This window comes from Tympanuchus pallidicinctus, unplaced genomic scaffold, assembly GCF_026119805.1.
Source record: "Tympanuchus pallidicinctus isolate F22 unplaced genomic scaffold, pur_lepc_1.0 scaffold1, whole genome shotgun sequence".
Taxonomy (NCBI): Eukaryota; Metazoa; Chordata; class Aves; order Galliformes; family Phasianidae; genus Tympanuchus; species Tympanuchus pallidicinctus.
Window position 1 is genome coordinate 47,679,742 of NW_026294618.1, and position 24,673 is coordinate 47,704,414.

Genomic DNA, 24,673 nt, shown 5'->3' on the forward strand with positions numbered 1-24,673 from the left:
AAATGTTTCTTTACAGAGAAGATTGTGAAACACTGGAACAGGCTGAAATAGTTGAATCACTATCTCTGGGTGTATTTTAAAGATGTGTAGATGTGTTGCTTAGGGACATGGTTTAGTGGCAGACTTGGCAGTGCTGGGTTAACTGTTAGACTTGATGACCCCAGGGGACATTCCAAGCTAAATTATTCTATTGTCCTTACCCTGCTTTGTGGTTTGTGCGAACGGAAGTTTATGATGTTGTTTCTTCTCCAACATGGTGCTTTCTGCAACTCATTTTGCCTTAATCTTTTCACCACTGATCTCCTTATGCCCTTATCTTGTTTGAGAAATCGACCAGTGACTTAAATTTATCATATCTTCTGTAGCAAAAAACATTTCAGAAAGAGAATGTGTCTGCATAACTTGTTCCATGTTTAAGGCATTATGGAGTATAAATAGTGGTTATTAATAATGCATCTCAAAAGGGTCTCTTATCTGACAAGTGTAGTTTTATTTTAATATATAATATTTATGTTGTGCATGTAAGTGTTCTGAAGTATATTTTATAAAATTAATGGATTCTCAGAAAATGGGAGTTCAGTATTATTCCTGGGTGTTAAATCTCTACTGAGAAATAGAAAGAGGCTGCAGGATTTTGCATGCAGATTATGAAAGGTGGAAATCATACTTTATAGATGCTAGCAATCAGTGCTGGGAGAGTTTGGAAAAGAGACGGAGATGTGATGGATGAAAATATCTGAGAGTGATAGTAAAAATAAAGCTCCAAATTTTGTTGAAGCCATTCATGTGAAGACACGCACACTTTAACTAAAGAAGCCAAATATCAGTTGAAATGGAGTTACTGATTTTTTTTTTCAGCTGGTACAACACAGTTCTAAATTATAAGAAAATGTATAGTTTGCTGAAAGTGAATAAATCCACACAGTGTTTATCTTCTAAAATAACTGCATTTTAAAAATAGATCATCTGTAGGATATTAATAAAAAGAGAAGACAAAGTACCTGTGCTTTCTTTTCATAGCGCTCCCTAGGCTATATCTGCTTCATAAATTTCCATGTAAAATTGTATGAAATGTTTTCTCTGGGTGAAAAATTGACTTCACTAAGGTACACAAAAACGGGAGTTCAGCTGCTGACTTAAATTGAGCTGGTTTTCCTCCTGAATAAGTTACTTTAAGAGAGAAAAATGCTCGTTGATGCAAGAAAATTTCCAGTTAGCCCCCCATGATGACAGTGTATGTACAAAGAGAGGAGACTGAGTGCCTCAAACAACTCGTGATCCTGAACAACTAATTAACTCTACAGTCAGTCTATAGTCACTTCAATGTGAGGTTGTTTCTCCTCCTCTGTTTGCCTTTGTACAGAAAGTAATGAGAATTATATGCTGAGGCTCTATGCTAAAGTCTGTCAAATCTTGCTGCAGAAGTGGATATTTGCAAGGATTGCTTACATCTGTAAATACAGTGTAAAACACTAACAGTCTGCGACATTTTTCTTCTTTATTGAGAAGCACTCAATTTTTGAATTAAAGTAATATGTGGACAGCAGCATTTTACTGGACAAATGTATTCAATTTCTGATCCAAGAAAAAAATTGTGGAGGACTTTGCTGGTTATTCGGAGATAAATGTGAAACAAGAATGCCAAGCTATTTTTTTCTCTGTAGCTTCAATTTCCTTTAACCTAGTATAGTTTTTCAGACCTTTAAATGTGGGTGCAACACCAACTGGCTTCACTCAAGAACTGAGTACCGCAATGGAAATTTTACCACAGTGTCAAAGGGCCATTGCAGAAATTGCTCAGATCCTTCCTGGCTTAGAGACCCTGGGGAAGCCTGCTGAGTAATTGTTCATTATGTAGGTCCTGCCTTATCTTCTCCCCCTTATTTGCATCTGTGGGTGTCAGGAGAGAGGTGATCAATAAGATGATAAACTCACTTTTTCCTGTCTCTGTCCCATTGGACCATAAAGTTGTATTTTAATTAGTTTTCTATCTGTCTGTATTCTTACAACAATACTTACGGTAGAAAAAGAGGAAATAAGTTTTTATGAGAAAAAGAGGAAATAAGTTTTCTTAAGAAACTTGAAGGGGTTTTTTTTTTAGCATTTTTCTTTGAAGTTCCTGTGCTCTCAGCCTGCTAATTCTCCTCCTTTCTTTCTGTTCTCCTGGCATTGGTTGCACACAACCCAAGACACTGAGCCCAGGTTCCTGGGCTGCATGAGCAGAGAGTTGTTTTTGTGCAAGTTATGCTTGGCTTGTGCTTGCTTCTGGTCAGCGTATGCTGTACTGTGGCTCCCACTCAGATAGATCAGTGTGGTGAGAGTTGGTTTTCCACTGTAAAGGCAGTGGAAAATGCATGTTTGAAGTTACTTTTTGGTAAATTCCTGCTAAACGAAAGTACTGGAGAAAAATAAAGCAGTGCTCTTACTTGGGATGCAGTTTCCAGAGAAATGCCCTGGCTGCAGCAAGCCTTAGGTGAGCTTGCTTCCCTCTGGCTCTGGTTGGAGTGGTGTTGTGTGCGGCCCCTGGCTTTGTGGCAGCTGAGACTCCTGGACGCCTTGATCCTGTTTCTGAGCCCTGTTCAGACAACATGTAAGTAAGCACCACAGTGGGGCAGAGAGGTCCAGGAGGGTAGAACACAGGGTGGCATTTTACAACTTCTAGTGACATTTGACCTGCATCTTTCACGTACCATGTAAGTACCTGAGCCTCTGGTTGTTTGGATGGATTTTCTGGTCAAAAGATGACAGTGTTTGTTACAGGAAAAAACATTTCTAACTGAAAGTTACATTGAAAATGGTGCATTGCTGAGGAGCGGTAGGTTCTTACAGACAGCAAATCTACTCCCTGAGCTAGCTGTGAACTCAGTTTCATGTGTAGCAGCAGTGCATAGAGGACATTTCCTTATGATTTGTACCATAGTCTTATGGTTTCATAAGATAGGTTTCAATTCCTTTCAAACTGAGCAGCAGCCCTTCCTTGAACAGAAGATGCCTGCTACAGTTTAATGCAGCAGATGACGGACTAAGCACCACCCAATCATTTGCTCACTCTCCCCATTCCCAGTGATCTGGGGAAGAGAGTCTGGGGTCAAAAAAAGGTAGAACTTGTGGGTTGAGATAAAACTATTTACTAAGATTTAGAAAAGGAAAAGGTTGGTAGTTATGACTGTGTGTATACATGTGTGTGTGCATATGAATGTATTTAACAGGTGATGCACAAATGATTGCTCGCCACCTTCTGATCCAACTAGCCCCCTGAGCAGCAAAAGAGCCAGATGAATCTGCACTTCAAAACTCTTTCTGCTTGATGTCATATGGTATGGAATATCCCTTCAGCCAGTTTAAGTCAACTGTCCTTAGCAGCAGCTATAAACATTGGTGTGTTATAACTGCTGTTTTTCACCCAGAAACAAAAATAGCATCATAGCAGTCACTCTGAAGAAATTGTCCTAGCTGAAACTAAATGCTTCAAATTCACCAGTGATGGCTCCAAAGTGGTCACAGCCTCCTTGCTACGTGGTTTCAGGACAAAAGGCCATGCCATTGGAGTCAGCTGGGTTACAGGTGAGGGATTGGGAGAAAGGAGGCCAGGGGACACCAGTGACACAGGCAGCCATGCCAGCTAGCAGCAAACTCTGCCTTATACAGGCAGAACATGAGAGAATAGGTCCCTGTTTACTGAGCCACCAAGAAAGAGCTCTAAGTCACTTGACCTGGCTGGTTAAGCCTCTTCTCCCTTTCCAAGAATCAGCACACTAAACGTGTCTGGATGATAAATTCAGTTTGTGAAATTTTGAGTCAGTATGTTTTGCTTTCCTTAGGCTTCAGTGATCTGATATTTGTCAGCTCCTACCCAGGATGCCTGTTGCAATGTTAATGTGTTGTTGCTGACCTTGCCATCTCTGTGTGGTATCTTTGGGATGTTCCAAAACCCTCATGTAGCTGTAGGTTGAGCAGTGTTATATAAACTGTGGTGACTGGAATTGTCATGCAAAATATGTTTCTGTAGCTAGTCCTGTTTCTGCTTACTTATGTACCACGAACTGTAGCTTAACATTTAAAGTAACATAATATTTATTTATTAAACAATGGAGCCAAAACACATTCAAATGCAAATACAAATCCTTGTATACACAGCTTTGGCCATAGTTTTGCTCCTCCTTTTGCTTCGTCCCTACAGCTCTGCAGTTCTTTGCAGTATACTTTTGAAATATGCTGCTGTAATATTTTAAATAGCACATGGAAGGAATGGGACAAAGCTTAAGGTTCTCATGTGCAACATGTAGCAATAAATTTTTGCATCATTTTTACCATACAATTGGACAAAGAAAAACAAGAGTATTAATCTATTTTTATTATCTCTTTTCATAGAATCACAGAACAGTTTGAGTTAGAAGGGACTCTTGTAGGTAATCCAGTCCAGCTCCCCTGCAATGAAAAGGGACACCTAGAGCTTGATCAGGTTCCTCAGAGCCCTGCCCATTGTGGCTGTGCAGCTGCAGCTGTGACCTTGAGTGTCTCCAGGGGTGGGTTATCCACCACCTCTCTGGGCAACCTGTTTCAGTGCTTCACTGTCCTTACCCTAATAAACTTTTCTCTTACGTCCAATCTAAATCTCTCCTCTTTTAGTTTGAAATCATCTTCCTTTGTCCTATCACAACAGATCCTGCTGAAGAGCCTGTCCCCTTCCTTCTCATAGCCCCCCTTTAGATACTGAAAGGTTGATACCAGGTCTTTCAGATCTTTTTGTAAGTTGAGTGATTTAAAAAGCAAGACAGAAGTTGCACTAATTTGTAAGAACTGGGAGAAGATGTTGGCTGTCTTGAGAGCAAAGAGACCTCACAGGAGATCACAAATTAGAGGTCTGGGCAATCACCAATTGTAAGAGGTTGAATGAGAGCAAGTGTTGGATTCTTCTTCTGGGAGAGTGCAACCCTGGGTATACATTCACAGTGGGGAGAGAAGAGGCTAGAGAGCAGCCCTATGGAAAGAAATCTGTGTTGTTTGATGGCAAGTTGAATGTTAGTCAGCAGTGTGCCTTGGCAGCCTGAAGAGCCAACTCTATCCCAGGTAAGGGAAGGGATTTTCCTGCTCTGCTCTGCATGGCCTCATCTCCAGCAGTGGGTGCACGTTTAGGTGCCAGAACATAAGAAGGGCATAAAACTATCAGACAGTGTACAAAGGAGGGCTATGAAGCTGGTAACAGTCCTAGAGGGCAAGCTGTATGAGGAGCGACTCAGGCTTCTTGATTTGCTCAACACTGAGGAGGCTGAGGAGAAGCCTCATGGCAGCATGCAGCTCCTCATGAGGGGAGTGAAGGGGCAGTGCTGATGTGAGGAAATGGCATGGAACTGTGTTAGGGCAAGGTCAGGTCAAAGGCTGGGAAAGGTTCTTCACCTTCAGATGCTCAGGCTGCCCAGGGCAGTGGTCACAACCCCAAGCTACTAGAATTCAAGCTCTCGGACACTGGATTTGAATCTTGAGTACTTCTGTGCGGAGCTAGGAGCTCAGCTCTGTGATCCTTGTTGGGTCCCTTCCAACTCAGGATATTCTATGAGTCTATGACCAAGTCCTGCATCTAAACTGTTGATGAAAACATTGTAGAGAACTGGCCCTAAAACAGAGCCCCATGGAACCCCACTGGTGACTGGCTGCCAGCTTGATGTAATTCCACTTGGTACAACCGTTTGAGCCTAGCCCATCAGCCCACTGGTCTCCCATTGTACTTTGTCTAACTTATTGTAGGATCACTAATTTGCAGCAGCAAAATTCTTCAAATATTTCATATGGATTACATAACAAATAATGTTGGGTTCTTCTGTCATGTGTGCCTCTGAGAACTTCTACAGTACCAGCAAATCCCTGTGCCCTAGGGTTATACTCCTTGATAGATCATTTAATGGTCAGAATGTGATAATGTAATTTAATCGTGTTGATGATTTATTTATATTTTTGTACTGTTAGGTAGTAAAGACTAATAGTAGCTCTGTGCTATGCTGAATGATAGTGTGAAGGCAATGCATAACTGAAGTGAGAGGACAAAATGTCAGTAATGAGAGTATCCTGTGAAATATCAAAGTGGAAACTGAAAGACAAAGAACCTACCACAAATCTACCATGAGGTGAGCACAGAAAGTTTGGAAAGCGTATGAGAGTTTCAGAGAAGGGCTTCCAAAGGGAAGGTTGATCTACAGTGACTTTAATCAGAGGATGAGTAAGAGCTGATGCAGATAGTGGAGCTAATAACAACGAGGCAAAGCAATGGTTTCTGAGTATGGTTGAATGCTAAATGTGCTGGTCTCTTAGCTGGACCTGTTCTGCAGCTGTGTCACATGTGGCAGTCACCACTTTGCACAGATGAAAATGCATGAAGCCAAGAGGAAGCAAAAAACCTGTTTTGAGCTTTCTCCTGATAGGCATGCATGAACTCTCAGACTGGGAGACTGTTCCCTGGGTTTGGCAGTCTGCTTTTTGACACTTGACATCTTGACTAACAGTCACCTCAGTCCTAATTCCTTTCCTTTGGCAGAAAAGAAACTACATGAAACATCCAATTACTGCTCAAGCAGGAGACAAAACTGCACTTAAAAGTCAAAAGTCAAACCTAGACTTGTATCTACATCTCATGTGCTGCATTAGTTTTTGTTTAAATTGTTCGTCAAGCAGCATTTTATGTGACCCTGAAGCCAGCTACAGGCAGGGGCTGCTCTCTGACCACCGTGAAGATTGTGCATGCACAGCTGTGCTGGAAAAATGAAACACTAGATCAAATAACTACCCTGAAAAATACTTGCACAGGTGCAATGAGTAAGTCTTTAGATAAAAATAGATGCTTCTGAGACTGTTCTGTGAAATCATGCAGTTTATTTTACTATCATCTTTCAATGACGGTTTCTACTAGTCAGAGAAAACAAGCTTATCTATGAGGCGTGGCTGTTATTTCAAGGTTTAGATGAGAGATGTTAATGGCACAGCCTTCTGACACAAAGTGTAGTTACAGTTCTTATGACAACTATTCCTCTCTCCTTTGGAGCATGGGCTAACAACAGTGTTTCATTATGTGTTGTGTAGCACTGGGCTCTTTGACAGACTTGTCATCTCAACCCAAGTGCTTGTTTCTAAATGGCATTTCTAAATGGCACTTTGCAATGTGAATTTGAGTGACTGACCTTCACTTTGCTTTGCTTACTGTCTGACTTCCAAGCTTCCCACTTTCATTACTTTCTAGCAAAATACATTTGGGAGAACAGATTTCTTTGAATTCTAGGAACTGATTTTTGTGGCAGTGATTTTATGAGCTAAAATTAATTGAGTATTAACAAAAGAATCCAAACAAATACAGAGTACTAATCTGCGTGTAACCAATCTGCTGATAAAAATTTATGAGTACAGCAGCCAAACCAGGCTATGCAGCAGGTTACTGCAGTTACTTCTGCAGTGTACCTAGGAAAAATTAGAACAAGTTGAACAGATATATTAAAAGACTTTATTCACAATAGAGAAATTTTTACAAATATAAGTTCTTAAAAATTAAGCATCTTGATCTATTATGTATTTCATAATTTCAGGATTTATATAAAGATGAGAAGACTAAATGGAATATGCACAAATCAAAACCAATTTAAATGTCTCAGAAATGGAAAATATGTATGATGAAGTCACCATAGAAACAGTGAGCCATAGGACATTGCAAAAATCTGTGTACAGTCAACAAATATGCAATACATATTTCACAAATGATTAGAACATTTTTTTTTTCCCCCATGAAACAGTATGGTTGCCTTTTAAAATGATTTATTTCTTAGGACTTAACATATGCAGATTTAAATGTGTTATTTTGCTACAGAGAAGTGGAAAGAGGATAGGCAAGTATGTTTACACAAAAATTCTACCTCTCTATAATGCAATTTTTTTTTGGTCTTATGAATGAGTGGGGACACAAAGCAACCATTGCTAGCCAGTTTCACACAGCTAGTTAAGTGAATGGGAAATGAATGTTATCTCAGCAATCTAACAACGGCTGGTAAGTAGTGACTGTTTCAAAATGATCACACTAGCTTTGGTGTTTTGGGGTTATTAAAAAAAAAATAAAAATAAAATAAATATATTCTCATTTTATGAAAAGTTTTCTTACAGTTGGCAGATCTACACGTTGTACAATCTTCTCGTCTACTTACATTTGTTTACAAAAAGTACAGTATAGTGCAGTTTGTACATACAACCTGAATACCAATACCAGTCACATCAAATTTGTGCTCTTTCAACTCATCGTAACTATCACACTAAAAAATATTCATACTGAACATCTGTATTACAAGTAAACAGTTCTGACATGTATTTAAGCACATAGGACCCAATGCATACAACAGTTTTGTGTTTGCCTGCTTTTTGAAACAAGAAGAGCTTATCAGGCTCTCCATTGTTTCTCTGAAGCTTATTAAATAAACACAAGATCACTGGACACATCTGGGGGGAAGCATACTATTGTTAAGAAAAACATGTAAAAAGAGGCTTACAAAACACATTTCTCAAAGATTCCTTTTGTCTGAGTTATTGAAGTCATTTAACTGATACGAGGCCATAGCAGCACCTGTGCTATCGTGTGGTAGGCAGCAGCAGGTGACGTAATAAAGATAAATAAGACAAAGGTATATATTTTTTTCTTTTTTTAAGAGGGAAGATAATTGTGTACGTAGAGAGATAGCTATCATTTGTCAGTTGCTGGGGGGAAAAAAAGCTCCTTTATAAATACAGTTTCTGAAGCAATACAATGAAATACTCCAGTACTTCACAGTTACAAATTTTGGATTACCAACATAAGCAGGAATTCCACTTTTCAACAGAGGAGGGCCAAGAATTCCTTCTTCACTTACTTTCACGCTGTTACCGAGACATGAGAGAATCCATATTTAATAATATAATACTTTTGTACAAGAGCAAAAAATCTCAAGCCAACTTGCAGATTCCATTCAAATAGGCTTTATATCAGGCAGCTGTATATATTTTTATACTCATTCTCCCTGCCCTGGGTCGCAGAGGCTCAGTGGAGTCCTTCTGTTAACTTTCATGTATGACTGCACAGCTCTGCCAGGCCTTTGAAAGAAGAATCAGTGTCACTGGAGATACTCTTGCCTTGCCCCCTGTAGAAATGTCTTTTGCAGCTCACATGGCAGACTTTGTCTTCTATGCCTGCAGTGGACCACATAGGCAGTGATGTCTTAAACACTCTGGAGGGTAAAGTTCATGGGTCAGCCTCCAATACATATAAAAATGTAATGTTATCTTTGCTTTTGGCTTCCACATAAGTAAAGCCTATTCTGCAAACCTCTATCAGTAGAGAAAAAAGTAGTAAAATGTACTCTGTAATGCCTAAACAACCATGTTTCCTCAGCTCTGATTAGCTACCCTGGATATGTGTGATAGACAGCTTACAAGGTTTAAAATAGATAACTGACTAGAACCATTTGTTTTGTTGCAGTCAAATCAGTTCATAATGCACTTTCTCAGAACGGGAAGCCAGGTGTTGTACTCTACTCAAAATGTATAAAATTCATCCTTTCACTGAGTGAAAACATTTGTAGACTTCAAAACAATGTAAGACATTGCAAGCTACATTTAAGTAAAAGAAAGAATTAATTGTGCCTGATTCTTTTTCCTTTGGTGATACCACAAAGTAAAACATTTTTGGCAAAACTGTTACCTTTCTCAGTAAACTAAGCTTCTAATCTAAGGACTATTTTACAACATATTGCATTTCTGACACTTACAGAATCCAGAGTAGATGCTTTCAGAGTTTTAATTCTATGCTGGATAATTTCCTCTCTGAAAGAGACGAATTTTCTTCAAGGCATCTGAATACCTGATTTTATTCATAAAGATACATTAAATTGCTTTGTGACAATAAAGTACAAAGACTAGTGTTGAGTTTGAACCAGTCTGAGTGCTTGAGAAAGTCACAGAAAACCAAATTGTCTCTGGCATAATTCTCAGCTCAACTTCAATGATAAATTCATTGAATAGTTTTGTCTTTTTACCATCTAAAAAAATGAAAGCCATTGGATTAAAAACATAAAGATGGCGAGACTCCTTTTCCTAATAAGAAATGATTATCTTACTTTTACTCTATATTGACCTGACTAAAGGCATCAGGATAACTCCACTTGGAATCGGGAAGAAATTATTTACTCTACAGGAATATTCTAATGAACACTTGAAAAACTAGTGTGCTAACTAATGTGCTAAACTCATAAATCTAGTTGAGACTAACTCCAACACATACTGCAGTTTCAGAGTTGTGTCTGCATGAGATGAAAATATTCCTATGTAGACTTCACTGACAATGAAATACATCAGATAATTTACTTTAATGATAGACCCGCATAAGAAGAGGCTGTCACAGTCACAATATTTGTCTTGGATGACACACAAAACAAATTAACATAGAACAAAAAAAGAAAAAGAAAAAAGCTCTTTATATACTTAATTCAATATGGCTTTTTGCAACATGGCAAAATATTACAGCTTAAAGCAGACATCTCCTCATGGAGGAGAAAAAATTTTGCAGTCAAATTAAAAGTATAACTGGAAACTAGTAACATGCAGACCCTCTGCTCTTTTGGCCAAGATTACACTGCAGACTAACAAAATCTGGACAGATGTATTTCTCTTCTAAAAAGTGGTTCAGCTGATGACTGAAGTTTTATGAGTTTGGGTCCATTCATAAATATTTACTGTTAAAGAAAACAGACTGCAAAACATTCAATTTACAAATTTAACTCAAGGATTTAAAATCAAATCACATGCCCAAGTCCAGGAAACAAACATAAGGAATGAAACAAGTTAAAACTCGATCTATTTTTCTTTTTCTTCTTTACTCCCATCCTCTTTGCGAAGAATAGGGAAGGGATGAGCCTCCGTGTTGAAGACCCAGTGCTCAAATGGAAGAAGATCATCGTCAGAAAATAGCAAATATAAGTATCTGGCAAGAAAAAAAAAAAAAAAAGCACTAATTATGACTATATCAAGAGAGTGGAACAACAATCATTTTCAAGAGAACATGAATGCCTGATTTCCGTAGATGAATCTATCAGTGGAAACCACTGACAAAACAAAAAATATTAAGTTCTAGCATAATAAAGTTTAGCACAAAGCTACTCCACTCAGGTTGAAGTCAAGGGCAATAACAAGTGGAGACCAACAGCCCAACTCCTCTATTTTGATAGAGGAAAAATAAGTTTAGGCCATCAAGGTTGAATACTACTTTATCTCACTTCCACTTTATCCTTTGTAATGTTATTACGTACTGTTTTGATTGTATATAACCATTATGTATATATATTTTCCTCCTGAATATTCAATTTATCAAGGTGAAGTAATGGAAATACTATAATCCAATGCTATATTACTTTTGAGAGAAACATCTGGCCTAGGAATTCTGAAGAATAAAAGCTAAGTCCTAGCACTAGGACCAAAAGATTGGATAGACATTTATTGAGATAGGGTCTATTAAAGCCAGCAGTAAATCAAAATAAATAAATAAATAAATAAATAAATCTTTTATTTAGTATAATGGTACAGGGTAGTAGCTTCTTTAACGTGATTAGTAAAGACAACTTAGGGGTGAAACTCTCCTTACTAAATGAAAATTTATTCTGAAACACCATCATTCCGTGAAGGCTTTTCACAGAAGCATAGAAGTTGGAAGAGACCTCTGGAGATCACCTAAATAAAACTTCATTCACTCCATTAACAATTTTGGAGACAGTGGTATATAATAAAGACTTTTACTTTTTTTCTCTTAACAAGATGCGTGAGCTTACCATGCAGCTTCGCTTTTTTTTCCCCCCTCACTCTGCAGATTTAAAATGGAAAGTGATATATGCTTCTTACGTCCTCTGTGTTCTCAATTTGTTTCCCTAGTGTTGGCATATGTAACTAGAAACTATCAATGCTTGTAGATGTAATTTGTCACCAAACGCTACTGAGTTTCTTTAACAGAAATAAAGATAATTTTCAAGAGTCATAGAATTTACTTTACTGACATAGAAGAGGGGAAAAAAAGGCAATTTGGCTTCCTGTCACCTAAGAAAAGCCCTACTGTTTCAGTCAGATTTTGTACAAGAATGTCAAGGGTACTAATGATAAATACTTGTCTGTAGAGATGATACACGGAACTACTTGATATTAATGAAAGCAACTTTCTTAACTTACTTGAGTGTCTCCGAAAGGAAGAAACTTTGCTGCACATCGTCATGGCTTTCATGATTACTATAAACATCTCTAATGCCAGAATAGCCACCATCTACTCTGCAGTGTTTTTCCAGTGCCTAAAGACAGGTGAGGGGAAAAAAAAAAAAAAAAAAAGACAAGATGTTTAATAATATGAATAATCTGTCATTTTTTGATTGTTTGAAAATAACACTGTAACTACCATGAGTTTCTGACAATTTTTATTTGATCAAGAGCTAAAATTGGATAGAGCTCCGAACAGAAATCTCTTTAAAACACACATGTAGTTTTACATTAAAGAGAATCAAAATGATAAATTCATAAACGAAGTAAATACAAGCTAGTTTTCAGAGGGAAATGTATACTATTCATTGTTTTCTTTTTTCTATTTTTGCTAGCATACCTTCTCTGTCATAGGCTTGTCTGTACAGCATTCAGAGATCCTTTAAGACACCTTTCCTGGTCGTATTTTACTGCTTACAACTTACTGTGATAGAATTGAATGCTATGATTAAGATCAGTCTTTTCTTTGCCTTTCTTTTCCTTAGTTTTGCAAAGGGGAAGCCAACTGTCCATTTCTTGTGTAAGTTCTTAAGGGTTTTTCAGTTTTTCTTTTTCAATTATTTCATTTTTGATAGGGAAACATCTGATATTGGGCTATGACTGTATTTCTTTCTGCTTTAGGTCCTATAACCTTTCTGAAAAAATCTTTTAGGCAGAAAGCTATGTGACTAGACAATGTAAATATCCTGGAGAGAATCTACAATGATTTAATTTACCAACTCATTATTCAAAAGCAGGTCCAAATAGTCTTTACCTCTAAATAATTTCTCACAAGGAAAATGACAGTAAACATGATGGCTGACTATTCAGGACCACCCTCCTCTGCAACATAGTGCTCACTGTGAAAATAGGCATGGGAGTAACAAGCAGAAATACCTGGAGCTTCATCAAAACCCTGAGAAGGATATGAAAGGCTCTAATCCCATTAGACAGCTAGTTCCTCCATTTCTGAATTTATTACAAATATCACTGAAGTGACTATGAGATGTATAGATTTTCTTCGTGAAAATTCTGCTCTGTATTTCAAATCACATATAGCAAAAACTAATGAAAAGGCAGAAGGACACACCCGAAAACAAGCAAGCAGGCAGAATAAGTGTTTTCTGATGAAAGATGGGACTAAACGTCACTAATGATTACTGAAGTATCTATCACCTCCGCCTGCTCTAAAAGCTGTTCAAGATCTGTGTCTTGCTGTGAGTAGATATCCTGTATTTCCTCGATGCTGGAGGTATGGTTAGCTATCTGCATATATTTAGCTTGCACGTCAGGCTCTCTATAGCTTTCACTGAGAGTAAGCTGCCTATTGTACATTTAAAAGACATTTTTCTCCAGAAGAGACCCTTTAAAATATAACAGGCCTATTTTTCTTCTCTCTGTGTGTTTAGGTTCCTTAATTTTCCTGGACAGTTTTACTAAGTGACAAATATACTTAAGTTTAAACAAGTAATTTCCCCTGGTTGGTATTCCTTTTCTCTCATCTACTTGAACCTGCAATGAATTCAAAATGCTGAATCTGTGCCCGGATTTTCAATGTCAAACACAAGATTATGTTTTCTGTGGCACAGCAGAAGGAGAACTTGAAGGATAAAGCTAGCATTCAAGGAAGCATCTGCATTCTAATCAGGGTGAAGCAAAATAAAACAAATTACTTTTTGGAGTTTATATGCTCTAACATGTAGTTAGAGCTTTCCTCATGAGGATCACCAGAGTTAATTGTAGAGAGATACCATACACACAACTGAATACACTGCTGTGACAAAAAATAAGAGATTAACTTGCACCATTTTGGCCCTTTGGTGGTATCTGCTTTGTGCAAATGTGGATCATCTTACCCCTGAAAGCTACTTTGCACTACACTAATGGGAAAAATACGTTAACATCTGGTATTAGCAGCACAAAAAATATATTTGTTGTAATCACTCTTTATCTGGCAGGAATGTCCTTTTGCTCCTGTGTCTTCCATTTCAGAATAGTGACATTCATACTTACAGTGCATCAGTGGTAGGTGAGGAGAATTGACTTAACACATTTTAAATTAGTAGACCTTGGAAAATGAGAGTGGCTCATTTCAGTTATGCTAGTAATGGAAAACATAAATAAAGTGGGAACCAGCTGTCAGTCTCAAAGTCTCATAAAAGAAAAAAACAAAGGAAGTGCTATGAATTCAAAACGTGCCATAATTATAATGCAGAAAGGGAGACATTCATGAGCTAAGCTGATAAAATCTTTCTGACTCAGTAGAAGTGGATTTTGCTATTGGTCATCATTGCATTTTCTCCAGAAACTGAAGTACATACAAAACAATCTTGGACAAACTGAGGCAGGAAAGCAAGCCTCCAGAGTACATAAAAAAATTGGAGAGACAAGAGTGTTTTTTTCAGACTATGAAAGTTAGAGAATGAAAAAAATAGATGTATTCTGTGTTGTAGAGTTTAACAGTTCATGATCATGGCACAGGTGAAGCCTCTTACTGCATGGGGACTAGAAAACAAACATGAATTATTACTGTCAGTGTCATGAGTTGAAAAAGGACATGAAATACCTAAAACTCAGCATTTTCAGACTACAGCAAATGGACTGATTGTCACCCCTCCTTTTTTTCTTTTTTCTTTTTCTTTTTTTTTTCTTTTTTTTTTTTAGGTCTCTGCTTTCTCTTAATGAAAACAGTGCTGGTAACTGGAATTCCCATATTCAGTGGGTAGGGAACACAAGAATGGAGTGATGTGTTCTCTGGTGCAAGAGTGAGCAGAACTGAAGGTGTTCAAGAAACATTTAGATGCTACACAAATGATTTAGTGGGGAAATACTAGTGGTAGATGGATAGTTGGACTGGGTGATCACTGGAGGTCTCTTCTAACCTTAGTAATTCTATGGACTTGTGAAGTAGTTGTGGTAAACTATCATGACACATGCTGGAACAAAAAAAAAAAAAAAAGCAACATGAAGTGGAGCTGTATGAGCTAGAAACATCAAAGAGAAAAAGAAAATATTTGAAACCTACAGATGGCTGTATAGCTTCTGCAAGATCTGTTTTTGTGAAACACGCAGCTGTACATTAAGACAATGGAAGATGGGCCTGCACAGAATGAAACCAGCTGCATTTGCCATAGATGGGCTCTAAACCATTACTTTAGAGCTAGACTAAAGTAGCCACAAGAATGTTAAACAAGGAACATAGGGAGATCAATAAGAAGGTAAATAAGTATACAAACTTGAAATAAACACAAATAAACTGAATCAGGGTAAAGAATAATAATAAGGAAAACATTGTAATTGTTTATAACAATATTAACATTGTGGGCAGCAACAATGAGTCAGGAAAAGCATGTGGAGAAGGAACACTGTACACTTGGCACTGCTGAAGCCTAGTGGGATGACTTCCATAAACAGTGATTTTAAACATTTCAATTATAATCTGTCTGGGAAGAATCCAGTACGAAAATGTAAGCATATGGATGGTGTTAGGAAAGAAGGAAGTATGGGAACAGCACTCTATAGTAGAGGCTTTTGGGGAGGAGAAAAAAAAAGAGATTTGGAATCAGTAACTCAGCAACATGTCATTTAAAGACATATACAGCTAACACCTGAAGATAGTAAACACGTCGTCCTAAATCTACACCCTACCTAGCTAAATAGAGTGTTGACTGCAGATATAGAATTGCACAGAATATGCAAGGAATAGAGTTGGAAATTAGTATGGTTTCACTATGGAGAGCTGATTTTGTCACGTATTTTATTCCTCAACAGTATCTAATAACCAAAATTGAAATGCTCTTTTTGCACAAATTTGAGATACATTCAGTATCGCAAAGAGTGAATATGGAGTACAATTACAGATTTTTGTTGCTGTATGGGGACCCAGGTAGCTGCAGATGTCATGTTGCAGCCAGGTACATGGAATTGTAATGCAGTAATAGCTCTCTAGTACGGTCTCACAGGGACAGGTAATTGTGCAACAAGTCAATGTATTCTTTCCTGACTGTAGAGCAAGCTTCCATGTCTACTAGAAGGCCATTCTGAAGAGTTACAATCATAAATTCCTAGAAGAAAGATGTGTTGGACAAACTGACAAACAGAATGGTTTTAAAATCCCAAGGTCTGCAAAGGACTCAGGGGTCATTGGTAAGAAAACACTGCAAAAAGTTTTGATTTCTTTCTTTGTATTTTTCTTTAGAATATAGAGCCACAAAATTAGTACTCTTTAGCCTCCTTAATCTTCTCATAAGGTCTCAGTCCACTTAATCTCAGACAAAGAGTGACAGGCAGATCCTTTAAGAAGTGCAACATCAATGTGAGAAGAAAATAAGTGAACTCTGGAAGCATAATGCAAGCCCATGCCTGGAGACCAAATAAGGTAACTCCTATGGTATTCACGTCCAACAGTAAGATTGATTAAAGAATACAAAAGGCATGAGAAGCCAGACTGGCCATGAAGAACAAGGCAAAGAACTCCTTAACTGCCTCAGCCTTCTCCAAGTCTGAGGAGGCCAGCTCTCACTTCCCATTTCTTAGATGGGATACAATCTCCTTTGCCTGTCTTTTTTGCCCAGTGTATCTAAAGAATCTCTTCTTGCTGTTTTTCACGTTCCTCACCAAGTTCAATTCCATCTGCATCTTGGCTTTCCTGATCCCATCCCTATACTATAGAAAATACACTTCATAGAACTTATTTCCATGTCCAGGACTCAAATACGTCATATTTTCACTTTCCGTTCACATGCAGCAACACTCAGCATTTTGAGCAGAACATTCAAATATGACTTTGATCAGGGAAACATTTAATAAAGAAAAATCGCAAGCTATTTTTCAGGTATAAAATACCAACAGGAGATGAGTCAATCAAAATTATCTTATTTCATTTAGTAAATCTCTGGAAATGTGAGTTGATATTACTGATTTAAAATGATTACTTACTCTTCAACTGCTAAGTAAAATCCAGATTTTGTTTGATAGCTCACATAACAAGATACTAGAATTTAGTAAGAAAAGAATCCTCTAGAACATTACCTCTACAGCTTCCCATGCCCACTGCCTGTACTTTGGGTCATGAGTAAGTCGCCACATGTACATGTAGGTCTCTATGACTTCAGGTCGTAGGATGTAGTATTTTTCATTTTGTCTTGTAGCAATGGCCTCAACTCCACCATCAAATCTGAACGCTTCTGGCCCCAGTTTCATACCTACCCAATATAAAAACATATGCTAAAGTAAAGGCATTCAAAGGTTTCAAATCATGTAAGCTGCCAAATTAACTATAATTTCATACCACACAAGGCATGCTACCTAAAATGTTTATAATTTTTGACAGATACTACAGCAGCTTCTTTTTCTAATATTTTGCAAATAATTCACAGTGCTCAAGAGCTATTTTTTATCAATGCCTTAAACAGCAGATCCAGTTTGAACAGCGATGTTAACATTTGCATTCTGAGCAATTTTATATAATTAGCAACATATTCGGTTTTCCTTAAAAGACGAGGATATTCACTTTTCTCTGTTAAACTTGATAATACATTCTAGGATCTGAAATGCTGCCAGGGTTATTTTTATAAGAAGAAAGAATCCGAAGAAATTTCCTGCATAGAGATTCACTTTCTCTGTGCAATCCTTTGTTTGCAATATTGTACCAATAGAATTGAGAATATTTTTTTTGCACATAAAGCATAATTAATGATGCAGAAATAAACAGATCCCCTCCCTCACTTATATTTGGCTATGAAGAAATTGGTAACATGGAAAAAAAAGCTGTAATGCTAGTTACTACAGTGAGTAGCTATAATTCAGACGTACAGAAATTACTTATGAAACAAAGCATCCATTCTTAAAGTTACTTCTGAATCAAAGGAAAAGGATTTTATCAGGAAAAGGATGAAGAGTTTTTGCAATGATTCAGCTTTTATTCACCACTGTGAATTAAACACTGATGGCTGCCTTCATAAAACCAAACTCTCCGATACTGTACTTACTTGTACGATCATAAGATTCATGGCAAGTTCTAGCAATTTCAGCACCAAGCTCAATGTGATGGCCTGTCTTGTCACTGGGTGCTCCATCCGCTCCTAGAGCAAACATGCCTCCAGCAAAACAAGTCAGATGTCCCATCTTGTGTTCGAGCAGTCCACCCTTCCACTCAGCGATGTATGTCAGTCCACTACTTGATTTTCGAATGAGGTGGGTCTCTATGGCCTGTGGAAGCACATTGTTTATTACTATTAATCATCAAAAGTTACCACTCGGTAAAGCATGAAAGACCAAGACAGATAACAGAGTGACCTTAAGACTGTTTTATATGTCAGTTGTTTTTTTTTCTCTGTGTTGCCTTTGCTTATAAGATAAAATGGATGAGCTGGCACAAATTCAAAGTATAGCTAAATCAACATAGATTAGGATACACTGATATGATGATTAACACTGCCACAACTTTCAGCAACTTACACAGTATATCTTATACAAAAGGCCTAAAAAATAAAATACCATTTTAATATTTTTCTTCTCCTTCCTAATTTGAACACTTTCAGATAATTTCATTTTTAAAGGTGATTAGCAATTACTTTAGCTTCCATATTTCCAAAATGAACTCTGAGAACAAATTTGTTTATTGATATAAATTTATGTGTATTATATGCAGGTCTAAATTCACATTCAAAACATTCTAAGTCAGTGTACTAAATGATGCTGGGCTTTTGGGACTTTATGGCACTCCCAATCAAGACCAGTGAATTTCCCCCCAGGATTGAATTCCTCCATAATCAAGAGCAGAAACTCTGAGACTTCCTGGAAAATAAATAAATAAATAAAAAAAAACCCAAAAACTAAGCAGAAGAAACACCTCTCTGGGAAAGAATTAGAATTGTGTGCTGATAGCAATGTCTGGTCACTAATTACTAAATCCAGAAAAACATCCATATGTTTTCGGAGGAACAAAATTAAAACAATGGTAGTGATGCAGGGGAGCACATTAATTAGAAACACACAGAAATTAAGTTATTGTCATTAAAGGGTAGTGGAGAGGAAATTAACATCTCTATCACACATTCAGTTTAACCACCAGTGTTCTGGTTTATTCTATTGAAATCATGAGATCCAGAAACAGTACTGAGCGTGCATCGCACAAGCGAAAGAAAATTAATAAAGCATCAGTAGAGAACCGTTAATAAAAAAGCCAGGATTAAAAGCAATGTGTAACAATGAGAAGGTATTGATTATAGTTATTTCTTCCCATTTAAACATCTGTAAAGGTTGTTTTATAAGCATGAAAAAATCTGCTGTAAATCAGAAGCATCAGCAGAATAACTCTACAAATTTTACTTACTACATAGCTCTTTTTTGGGGGGGGCACAAGAATGCCTCATCAAAAGGTATAGTTTGTTTTCCACTAACACTAGTGCAAAGCATTTAGTGAGGGTGTTTTCTGCCTGCCTCCAGGCCCACTACTGTCTTAGAAAGATACTCAATTCTTTTGTTTCCTTGTGGATTTTATACTTCTAGCATTGGATGCCAAGTGAAAACGTACCTAAATTTTAAAGCATCAGTAAATAATGAAGTTTTCTGTATTTTAAACAAACCCTGTGTAAATCAACCTATAGAAAGAGGAATTAAACACAAAGGGGAAAGGGATGAGAAATGTATTCCTTACACATTCAAACAACATACTCCAATGTGGAAGATGAAAGAATTACAGGGGTTAAGGTGAAGTGAAACTAACAGTGGTCAAGTGCATCATCAAACAGTTTTTCTGTCAGGTTGGAAAACTAGTAGTGGAATACCTAGGTACAGCTTTTTAAAATAATGTTCTTTGAAATGTGTTTTCTTTTAGTTATCTCATTGGGTATGAAGTACTTTTATGTATAATTAAAGAACTGGTAGAACAGAGTTCATAGAATCTGCTACAAAATGTACTGCTGCGTAAACAGGCGAAGGGAACAGGTGCATGAACAGGTGAAATTTATGAGAAGGTAGAAACTGATGGAAAACTTCCTACAGTTCCTTTCTGTGTGTTGCTCACATTTTTGCAAAAGAGTTTGTGTACTCCAATAGGATACCTTATTGCTAGAGCACACAACAGTTTTGTGGCAAATAGCTTTCAGACGACTGAGGCATTCTCAAGGATAAGTAATCTAAAATCAAGTTCAGAAACGGAAAAGTCTTAATTTAGTGACGCTTCATTAGACCTGCCAGCAGGGTATCTCTCCATCTCATCAAATCAACAATTCTGTTAATGCCTGATAGCGCTGTTGGTCACTTAACAATCGATTAAGAATTTATTACAAAAACAAAGAAATTAAAGTTTGATTGATAAATAAATTTACTTATACTGCCTTTTTTTTTTCCTCTAATGAAAGACAAACTGAAGCATTATTGTACCTGACAGAAATGACAGTGGTCATACGCATTCAGAAGTACTAGAACCACACCAGACTTTATTATTCTAGTATGAAAATGGATTTTGATATACCAGTAAGCCTTCAGTATTATGTTTTTTGTTCCCCTCCTTTCTTTTCCTTTTTTTTTTTTGTCATCTCTGGATAAAATGTCAACTGAAGAAGATAACATCTATTGGAGAAATTTTAAAATCAATTTCAGAAGCATTAAAAAATAACCTGAAGCTAATTGATATTAAAATGTTGCAAAATATAAATAATTTTCATATTGTTCATCCTTTGGAGGGAACATTATACATTATACTGATTTTATTAATGAGCCCTATTAAGAACTAGTACTTATATTTATTTATAGTTATCTTTACAATGTAAGCATTTTATTTAAAGTTATTTTCATTATGCAGCTGTTTTATATATTATGGTCTCTTCAATTGCCTTGTTATTTTCAGACTAATTGCAGAGTCTGAACTCTAGAGTGGCTCCCTCAGCTTCTCCTCAAAAGATATGTGCTCCAAGCCCCTCACCATTTTCATTGCCCTTCTCTGAACACACTTCAGGGCCTTGATGTCTTTCTTGTAGTGAGGGGCCCAAAACTGAACACAGTACTTGAGGTGCTCAAAGAACTTGATAGTAAAAAATATTTAGTATTATGAAAGATCAGCATATCTAAAAGGCCTCAAAGATGTAAATGATTTATATATTATTAGATCTATAGCCCGCATGAGTACAACATATAGAATAAAATCCCCAACATAACTATCAATTAATGTATTCTCCAAAATTATAAACTGTACAGATGACAGTATTTACTTTAAGATGTATGGTAATGCCTCCCTTTCCCTCACAAATCCAGCTTAAGTATGGTTGGATTTCAGAATTTAGTTTGAAATATTGATAAAGCACTACTTCTGGAATAATGTAGTGTTTTTATAATGCATTAGCATATTACAGTGTTTTCAAGGTAAATAATAAACAGAAATCACTAATATTTCAATTATCACTTCAGAATCTATATCCAGTGTACCACAGCCATTCAATATCCATCCACTGGAATTTTTAAACAGTTTAATTCAAACATTTTAATACTTTTACAGGTTAAATCTGTGAGCACTTTTTAAACAGAACAATTTTTTTTATTTTTTTTTTTTTCCAGAGCGAATTTCACACAGCTTTTAAGTGCCATCAAGACAGACTGAACAAAGATTTTTGTTTTTAAAATAAGCTTGAGGTCCAGAGAACAAGGTTAAAACACCGGTTGGAATGAATGGACAAATGCTTAAGGATAAAAAAAATCTGAAGACAAAGTTAAGAAAGTAGTAGGATGAGGAAGAAATACTATCAGTTTAAATGGGAATATAACAAGTGTCTGAACTTGAGGTGTAGGATGAAAAGCTTGGGCTTATGAGCTCATAGCTAAATGCTGATTGCTATCTGCAGTGCTGTGGGTGAAGTTCTGGCAAGGAACTGAAGTTGCTAAAACAAATCATTATAAAAAAAGATTAGGTACTAATTTGATAAGGATCCACCCAAGTGAAAATTTCTATTTGGCAGAATTAATTTTCAATTTCATACTCAGAATCAATTTACTTTTGTTTTGACATAATTATCTACACATTTCAAAAAGGCATACATTTATTTTAAGCACAGCTCTAGTATAACTAAGAGCCTGTCTACAAATAACCTCTTCTGAGTTTCACTACTTGTGAATAAAGTTTTGTCATATTTTCACTATAGAGACTATTATTTAATTTTCCTGCAATGAATATGCTCAACATAAACCAATAGACAACATCTGCAAAAAATCCAAAAAGCTACAAGAATGTGATCTTTGATTAGCTGATAATACATTATTGATGGCTAATTGTTAGGAGCCAGCACAGAAAAAGTGGGTGCAAATGCTTGTTCTCAAAGGGATCAAGAAAGGATGTTACCTGCCACTGACTGGAAAAGAAAAAAGAACGATGTAGATAATCTGACTCCAGACTATACTTGACAAAAAAGGAAAGGAAGGAAGGGAGACTAAAGAAAAAATAAATGCCTGCCAGCTATTAAAAGAAATAAATTCACTTCATGTAAGGGCTGTATGGTATGTGGTTTGGAGTAAGCTCTTTTAGCCAGACTAACTCTTATGACTGATTCAGTTCCTGGCAATTTTTTTGTGTTCGTATGCTTTTATGCAATGCTCTGCTTACAGTCCTCACTACAATTAAGCTTTTAGCTAAATTACAGAATCACAGAATTGTCAGGGTTGGAAGCGACCTCAAAGATCATGAATCTCCAACCCCCTTTCCACATGCAGGATCACCAACCTCCCCATTTAATACTAGACTAGGCTGCCCAGGGCCCCATCCAATCTGGCCTTGAACACCTCTAAGGATGGGGCATCCAAAATCATCTTTTTTTTCCCCCATCTTGTGGGAAATTATCTCTCTGACACAATAACTGTAAAAGTGCTAGAAAATTCACTTAGAAACACTAATAGTCCCTTCTACATTTTGTATTGTGACTCAAGTGTACCTTGTACTACTTTTGGCATCTTTCTCGTCAGTTTACATTATAAAATTATGCCTCTGCCCTGTTTCTTAGTTACCCATTTCCATTTCACCCACGCAGTTCTTCAGTATGTTGGTGCCCTCCCTGGGGTCTCCAGCACTATTTGTGATTCAGGAAAATAGGATTCTCTAATGCTAGTCTGTCAGCTTTTCTAATGTCCAGGGATTGCAAGGGACAAAACACAGTTTACACACTGCCTTTTCCTCACCTCTTCCTTCTTGTGACTGAGAGAAGTCCTTCATTTACCCTTTGAGTTGTTTAGGACATAGAACCGGATTGCTTATAGAGCAAAATGGATGATATATAACTTAAGTAATCTCAGTGTTCAAGTGAATTAAGAAAGGAAAAAAATATCAACAAGCTTATTGTTAGTAGAGGGTATTCTCATGGTGGATCGTGTCACCAAGGAAGAAGAGTGTAGGCACAGATGCAGGCTTCTCAATAAAAATGTCCTGTACCTATGAAAGTCACTAAATTCAACATACACAATACAAAAAAGTCAACTCTGCATAAGGAAAAGAGATGACAAATGATAAACCACAAAATACAGTGAAAACTTACACTCTGCTTCTTCAAACATGTATACATTTTAACTCTCCTCTTACAAAAACTGGTTTATTATGATCAATGAGCTTCAGCGGCTACATCTATCTAAAGAACAAAACCCAGGCATTTCCTTTCCTACCTCAAGATGTCACTGTAGCTGGAGATAAAATTTTCTTGTAAGCCAGAGTTATCCATTTCCCTTCAGTAATAAATTTGAAACTTCAAAAATATCATCTTTGTCCTCAACTTCCAGGGCTTACAATGTTTGCCTTGGGGATAATTACAACTCTGTATGCTTCTTTACAATAAAGCACAATAAATTATCTCAGTCCACACTTTTAATACATTTTTCTTCCCCTAGGGATCTTCTTAAACAGTATTTTGACAATTTGAAGCAACGATGAGCATGAGAGAGAGTTCTACAGCATGGTATTTCTAAGAATTCAAAAGTGGCAATTTTATTTTTTTTTTTGCTTTTTATTTTAGTATTTATGGCCTGTATGAGTACAATTTATTGCTTTGAACCAGCATAAAGCAGGCAGGTCAGGATTACTGTGATTTCACATAGTTTGAATTTGTATGTCACATGTCCGTTTTACAGTCTGAGTTTCTTTCATCATCTTCTCTGTATTGAGTTGATTTAATGCAATAGGTACTTTTCTTCACCAGTCTTCACAGATCATACAATGTATCATTTGTCCAAAATTCCAATGAGTTTATGTCTCATTCCAATGAGAAAAGATTGAAATTTCCATTATTACTGCCATTTTGAAGATGGTAGAAAACACATCGCACAAGTTTTTTTTTTTAACTTAAATTTTGTATTGAACTTAAGTATTACAAGACACAGGTCATGTGAAAGCATACTGATAAAGAAGCTAGCATAAAATAGGCCTTTG

At 36.8% G+C, this 24,673-nt stretch overlaps 1 protein-coding gene across 2 annotated transcripts in view; it reads right to left on the bottom strand.

The window, feature by feature from the left end:
- Window positions 1–7,472: 7,472 nt before the first annotated feature.
- Window positions 7,473–24,673, bottom strand: part of MAN1A1 (mannosidase alpha class 1A member 1) — a 136,422-nt gene continuing 119,221 nt past the window's right edge. For both annotated transcript variants that reach the window (XM_052680413.1, XM_052680500.1), the window contains exons 9-12: window positions 18,261–18,480; window positions 17,302–17,474; window positions 12,211–12,326; window positions 7,473–10,978 (exon numbers count right to left, since the gene is read on the bottom strand). In XM_052680413.1, coding sequence (XP_052536373.1) covers window positions 10,852–10,978; window positions 12,211–12,326; window positions 17,302–17,474; window positions 18,261–18,480 — 636 coding nt within the window. In that variant the 3' untranslated portion in view covers window positions 7,473–10,851. The remainder of the gene's footprint in view (window positions 10,979–12,210; window positions 12,327–17,301; window positions 17,475–18,260; window positions 18,481–24,673) is intronic.